The sequence below is a fragment of the Notolabrus celidotus genome, chromosome 20, assembly GCF_009762535.1.
Source record: "Notolabrus celidotus isolate fNotCel1 chromosome 20, fNotCel1.pri, whole genome shotgun sequence".
NCBI lineage: Eukaryota > Metazoa > Chordata > Actinopteri > Labriformes > Labridae > Notolabrus > Notolabrus celidotus.
The window spans coordinates 21,897,525-21,904,982 of NC_048291.1; the positions used below are offsets into that span (position 1 = coordinate 21,897,525).

Below are 7,458 nucleotides of genomic sequence, written 5' to 3' on the forward strand. Positions count from 1 at the left end.
AAATGAAATTATTATTCTAATGGAAGTTTGGTTATTATTATTAGGAGGCGCTATAGTCATTCTGGCTTCATTTTTAATATATAAATGCTGGGGAGTGAGGAGGAAAAAAAGATTTTGAAGGGCATTAGGGTGTCAGGATTGAATGAGGTAATTTGAAGGGAATTACTTTCTCTTCTATCAGAAATGAACTGAATTAAAAGTCCAAATCAATCGCTTTCACTTCTCCATTCTACTTTGACAGCGGCACAATTACAGATAATTAGATGGGAGGAAACTTTTAATTGTGGGATTAGAGGGAGAGAGAATTTGTCGGATCAGAGGGAAATTTCCAGCCAGAGTTTCTTGCTAGAAATCGAATCAAAGGATTTGCGAGCTTAAAATGGCAACCAGCTTTTTCCCCTTACTCTTTAATTGGAATTGCATCTAGTTCATCCAAATCATCCAAAACAATTAATTTAGATTTAATTCTATAATTATCATCAAATCGAATAATGTGCAACCTAATTTAGATAGTTAAAAATTAACGTGCGTGAAGTTAATTGAGTAATTAAACTCCTAAACTGCTGCCTATTAATTTGCCTGCCTAATTAAAACTGAATTTGATTCTATGCCGCCAAAGGAAGCATCACAGTGTTGGATGGGCGTCCTGATAAGGCCTGTGTCTTATTTTGGGTTGGGGTGTATCATCGGAACACCTTTATTAAGTTGGCACGTGTATGAGTTTCACTTATCTGCTTATCTGGAGGTGAGAGGATACTGCTCCAAAATCCTCTTATGGGAGTCCCTGCCAGGTCACAAACAGCAGGAGAAGTTAGCTTTAAATAAGTTTATTTGGTGGATAGTCAGGGTGCAAGTAGAAGTTATTGTGACATCTATTTGTTTTGGGCCCAGAAAGAGAACTTTGGTGGGTGTGAAGGATCCAGAAAAACAGTGGGAATAACTTTAATGGATATGCTTGGACTTACAAAAAGTGAGAAAAGTGATTGCAGAGAGTTTGTAGGTTTGTTTTGAGAGGACTTTCCAAGTATTCCATCAGTCCTGTTGCTATATTTCTTTATCCTGGTGGGCAGTGGACTTATCAAACGGCATAAGGGCTCTTAAAGAAGCACTCATCCCTCCTAAATGGTAAGATAAACTATCACCAGAGAGCTACAGCAAACTAATTATGTGTCCCACTGTTCAAAAACTGTCTGAAGAATGCTCCTGTAGTGAAAGAGTGGGCTCTTTTAATTCCTGAATAAAGCTTGAGGTGAAAGGTTAAGTCTGTGTAGCTAAGGTGTTGGAGAGACATATAGCAAACAGCTGGGGAAAAAAGTGAACATCCATGATGAAATGTGTTAAAAGCGCCATTTTTACATTTTTGGGGACTCCCAAATCTGTCAATTGCAGGCATTTATATCCTTTCCCTTGTACTGTTTGTTGAGAGGCCAATCTATTGTTTGTTTTGAGAGGCTAGCTGTGAAATAGGTCATCTGTCATGATTTCCATCCACTCTTTCCTGGAGTATTTCCTCTTGAATTGAAAGTTAATCAGTTAGTCTATAGGCCCTGTGCTCTTATCGATCCAGATCAACAACACATAAATGCAATAAGGACGATGTGTCCAGCTGCAACTAAAGACTCAGGACCCTCAATAAAGAGGGAATATCATTTTTATTGTTGCTTTCTTCCACCGTGAACTTGTGCCAAAGGGGGCCAGTAGTAAAAAGGTAACAAGGCAGGCCTGAATGCTGGCCTTGTTCGCCTTATTATCGGGTTAATTAAAGCTCGAATCTGACAATGTCACCCGCTTGTAGAAAAACGGATTTAAATGCAATGTCTCAGGAGACTGTGTCAAGGGCTGCCTTCCTTCCTTTCTCTGAGCCCCCGCGTGCTGCCCGAGTTGGGGGGGACAGCCTCTCTGTGTGCTTGGAAACGACGAAAAGCAATTATTGAATTTTTAGATGTTCAAAAAGAAATGAATGGGAAGGAATTATTCATAAGATCTCGTCCGCGTGCGTTAAAATTAAAGTTAAAATACAAAGAGGGGGAAAGGCTTCAAAGACGAGCCCACTGCTGTAAAGGAGGATGGATAAAGAGAGGAGATAATTTCTGAGGAGTTCATTAAAATGTAGGGCTACACGTTGGAATACGCAGGGTTGTTATTTGGGCTTGGGGTCAAGTGACGAGCGGATTATATACTTGCTCATAATAATATTAATTAAACAATTTGCATGCTAATAGGGTAACAATTATCGCAGCTTCTGTTGAGAGATTCAGGTTATTACAACATGCCAATCCGGGTGCCAAGGGTCAGGGAATGAGTGGGGTGCGAAATTTCAACTCTGATTAACATTATGACAGCGCCAGACTTGGGATAAATAAAGTCGAATTAATTATTTGAAAACCTAATGAGCAGACAGGATTTAAGCTGGGCTCATATTGAGTGCAGGGGTTGCACAAGTGGTGTAGCTTTCCAGTGTTGTTTCCTGACTGGGAACGTTGCCTGTAATGTATATTTTATCCCCTGATATTGAATTCTATTGTCCCTTTCTTTATTTGCTCATATATTTTGTTCATAACACAGCTTTTAGGTCGTAACTGAACCTTTCGCCTTGTTACAGTAAAATATTATAGTTTCACTTTTTGCCTCCAGCATGATCTCAGAACCGCTTCAGATACACCAATGTTTCAACAATCAACCTATTTTGTTTTACGCACGCCTTACGCGTGAGGTTGCAGGGATTGCTAAAGATTGTATGCATTTGAATGATGATCCATAACTAACGTGGAGCTTTGGCTTAACTCAGGGGTTGCCAAACTGTGGCTTGGGGACAGAAAAGGGGTCAAGAGAGGGCTCTGAATTCAACAAAATATTGTGAGTTATCGTCAGTTTTCCAATTTTGATAAATTTCCCTCTTTTTTTTCAGTGGGAGTTGCGCCAAAAGAATACAATAAAACTCCCTGAATTCAAAATAAAATTCGTCAAATTTAACTTTATTAGAATAAATACATTTTACTTTTCCAATCTGGTCTAAAAGTCGTGCAATCGCAAGTCCTCAACAGAACAAAAAGTCGCGCAGCCTCTGGCCTAACCTATCCGCGCGCAGCCTTTTCTTTCCGGGCTTCAGTGAGCCCTTCCTCCCGGTGGGTCCCCCGTGTAGCTGCGATGTAGTTCTTATCAAAGCCCTCCTGTCTTGTTGTGACAGCTCTGATATTGTTTATTGAGGTGGATGTCAGCTTTAATTAGCAATCGATACGGGGAGCGTTTGCAGAGCGCGCCTCTGACGTCAGAGCCCATTACCGCTTCTCATTGGGCCTCATATTCCCCGAGCCTGGGCTAATTATTGGGAGGTTCATGTGGATAAAGTAGAGCTCATCCCTCCCTTCACATCATGTCCCCTGCTTGTTGGCCACACTCGCTGCATGCTTTTTAAATTGCCATCACCGGCCTCAAGACGTCGTTTCCTTCTGCCTGCGGGATGATGGATAGCAGGATACTGGATCCACCTCACGCCCAGTTCGGAGGCTCTCTCGGTGGGATGGTGGGCTTCCCGTACCATCTGAGCCACCATCACGTTTACGAATTAGCCGGGCATCAACTTCAATCTGCGTCCGCGGTCCCTTTCTCAATAGACGGATTACTTAATGGCTCCTGCACGGCTTCGGTTGGTAATTCCAACCCCCTCTTGTCTTCGGGCTGCGGGATGAATGGAGATAATCAGCACTACAAACTGACAGGTGAGTCGCACAATAACATGTCCTCTACGTACAGAGACAAAAAGAGAAAGAAACAAAGGCAGGATATTGCGATATAAGTTGTCTGTTTAGCAAAACAAGCACACACACGCAGGCAGAGAGAGGAGCATTCTTCTCCTTCCATTTCCAGATGATGCTCCCAAGCAGAAACAATGTTCCCGTCAGTCAGTAAATACAACAGGAAGGCGATGCTTGTACTAACAATTGAAGGTTTCCTTTAAATAACAGAACACATCTGTATTTTGTAGATGCATTCAGAGCATGTGTGGGCTGCACGTTGCTAATGCTGCCCCCTTCTTCAGCCTTTAAAGTTTACAGATGTCTTTGCAAATGGACGAAACAGCCATGGCTGCATTATGGTTCAATTTCGGTTATTAATATATTTATATACATTTTACAAAAATCCATTGTTTGAATGTATTCTCGTTCTGCTGTCAGACTCGGGGGACCCAGACAAAGATAGTCCTGGTTGCAAGAGACGGAGGACTCGCACTAATTTCACTGGCTGGCAGCTGGAGGAATTAGAAAAGGCTTTTAATGAGAGCCACTATCCGGACGTGTTCATGAGGGAGGCTCTGGCTCTACGGCTGGACCTGATAGAGTCCAGGGTTCAGGTAAATATTTATTTCTGTCCCTTACATGAAATGTGTGTTAATACGCCTGTCTGTGCATCTCACACCCTTTGTTTATTATTCTTTCATAGCATTGGCTCTTTATTTTATGTGGCCCAAACTATTAAAAAAAAATGGTTAAAAAAATCATAGAGGAGCAGAGGTTGCCTTTGGGTCATCATTTATGCTTTGAGATATATTTTTTAAAGATTAAAACGACCATAGAAAATATTTAATTGCATCTAAAAGAAAAATACATTTTGACTTTACATTTATCTTGAAAAAATATTTTTAAAATATTTTTGGCTGTTTTTTGTTAATTGTTTTGGGGGTGAATTAATTGGCGTTATGGGTGTCTAATAAATTGACAATCTGTAATAAATGTCCAATATTTTTTATGTAAAATCTCGTTATGTATTTTATTTGTGTATACTCTAAGTTTGGATGTTTTTTTTTTGTGTGTTTACATTGGCAGAGGAAAAAAAAAAGAGACCTAAACCTGACCTTTACCAAACTGTCTTGAAAATGTAAAACATCTTCTGTTAGGCTTAAAGCACATTTGTATAGCCTTGTCTTTGCACGGATTGTATTTTAATTAGATATTTAATTAAGGCCTGACAATGAAAATGAAAAGCAAGGTGTACAATCATTTATTTCTAATTTATCGTTCACTTTTTGGTCTATAAAGAAATTAAATATCTATCCCCTTCTTTCCTCTGCAGGTGTGGTTCCAAAATCGCAGAGCCAAGTGGAGGAAAAAGGAGAACACAAAGAAAGGTCCGGGTCGACCTGCCCATAACGCCCACCCCACCACGTGCAGCGGGGAGCCCATGGACCCGGAGGAGATCGCGCGGAGAGAGCTGGACCGGCAAGAGAAGAAGAAACGCAAACAGGAGCGCCGGCTGCTCAAGTCCCAGAACAAGCTGCTGGCCGGGGATTTATTTCACACCCCGGGGTCGGACAGCGACAGCGGGGTGTCGCACGTGACGGACAGTGACCACAACACTATCCCGCCTTTTGACCCTATGGGGGGAAACCAAACGCCATCGAGCTGCGACCAAACACCTCACTCTCTCCAAACGCAGAGCCACAACCAAAGACTCTTGGACCAGGATGCTGGCGGGTCCGAGCTGGACTCGGCCGAAGCCTGCCACCGGGCCAGCCTGTGCGCCAACAGCAGCAACCACAACAGGGCCTCAGGAGGGCAAAAACTCAACCCCTTCAGTGTGGAAAGCCTGCTTTCGGACGCAAGACCGAGACGTAACCTCGCGGCCTTACCCTCCTCACGGCCTTTGATAGGGAAGGGACACTTCCTCCTCTATCCCATCACGCAGCCGCTTGGATTCATTGTTCCTCAAACTGCCCTGAAGACAGCAACTACAACCACGAACAGTGACAGTGACCCCCAAGGGGAGAGAAACCAGTCCAGTGCGCGCTGCAGCGTCTCTGCGGGATGTAGGAGCAGCTCGCCGGACTCAGCGGACGCAGCGCAAAGGGGACAGGTGGGGTCAGAGGACAAGACGCGTTCTTCACCATCATCATCATTATCACCGCACACCAGCCCGTCCACGCCTGCCTTTCCCCCTGGCAAAAGTACTCACAACTCTGTTATTTGCAGCGATTCGACTTTCGCCCACAAACACAGTCCACAACACATTACGCCTGTCGATGCAGACAGAAAAGAGCATTTAGAGAACCTGGACCACCAGCCTGTCGACCCCGAGTGTGTCCTCAGTGACAGTCCGGCAGAGACAAAGACAGACTCTAGAGAAGACTTGGAATAAATCAATGGGGGTAAAGAGAAACCACAGAAAATACTGTCATAGCCTCTAAACAACACCTGTCATTAGGCCAAAGCTTCATCTTAAACTCTAAAATCTAGGTTTCCCCTCTGATGATTTTTTTTGACAATGGTGTGCGCTCTCTCTCTCTCTTTCTCTCTCCGCATCCTCTCTCTCTCTCTCTCTCTCTCTCTCTCTCTCTCTCTCTCTCTCTCTCTCTCTCTCTCTCTCTCTCTCTCTCTCTCTGTCTCTCTGTCTCTCTCTGGGAGCGTGTATGTGTGTATGTGAGTCAGGAGTCTCTAGATATCCTTTAATGTGTGAAAACTTGTCAGAAAAAACACAACACAAGACCACGAGACCAACAAAAATCCTCAAGAGCTGTACAAAAGGTATTATACTATTTATATATGTAAGTTTTTTCTTAAATAAATCTATTGTATACAATCACCTGGAACCGTGTGAGATCTTAAATAGCTGCACATCCAGTGCAGGACTAGTGTACAGTAGGAAGGGCTTTCTTAAGAAATCTCATGTTGTACTTTGTATATTGCCTTAACAAATTTATTCATCTATAAGCCCCCACTGAAATGAGGTTACGAGCCTGAGGCGAAAAGGACCCGCTCGACTCCTGCAGAGTTTTGATATGAAAGTAATTATTTTCCCGGTGGCTACTGCAGGGGGATTCAGTTTATTTTAGCTCAAAGGGGGTTATAATACATTACCGATTTCTAGTGATATGAAATCACATAAACTTCCAAGAATAATAGAATTAGCATGAAAAGGCCTGGGTGTCAAATTGAAATAGGAAAATAATAGCCCCGGCAGCTGGGAGTGTGTGTGTTTGTGCATATTGGATAGGAGATGGGGATTCGTGGGGAGGCATTTTCATGAGCTTTCCCCCCCCCTCTCCTCTCCTTCCTCCTCTTCTCCTCTCTCTCTCCACTTTGTCAGGGCCCCCTTGTAGCAGGGCTATATTAAGATAGATGTTCGATGATATCCCTCATTGTTCTGTCGCTTTACATTGATGTTTCGGTGTTATCAGCCTATTGATCACGCGTCGGCTGTAATAGGACTGGCTGAGGAAAACGTGCCTATTTACAATAGCAGAACACATTTGTTCTAATAGGGCTGCTGGTCCCCAGGGAAGCCACGCGGGATCTGGGACATCTGCTCCCCCCTTTCCTTTTTTTCTTTGCAATATTAGCTGTGTTGACCACAATATCACGTCGACCCGAGGAGGAAATGTCGAGGCTTGTACGTTGTATCAAAAAATCTTAAGACAAAAAAAAAAAAATGCAGTTCCAGCTCTCTATACTCAGACCCTTGTTA

The 7,458-nt window shown here is 43.1% G+C and overlaps 1 protein-coding gene across 1 annotated transcript; it reads left to right on the forward strand.

The window, feature by feature from the left end:
- Positions 1 to 3,041: 3,041 nt before the first annotated feature.
- Positions 3,042 to 6,313, forward strand: uncx (UNC homeobox). The gene is made up of 3 exons (XM_034711908.1): positions 3,042 to 3,719; positions 4,176 to 4,351; positions 5,071 to 6,313. The coding sequence occupies exons 1-3, from the start codon at positions 3,461 to 3,463 to the stop codon at positions 6,130 to 6,132; spliced, it is 1,497 nt and encodes a 498-aa protein (XP_034567799.1). The 5' UTR covers positions 3,042 to 3,460; the 3' UTR covers positions 6,133 to 6,313.
- Positions 6,314 to 7,458: the final 1,145 nt, after the last annotated feature.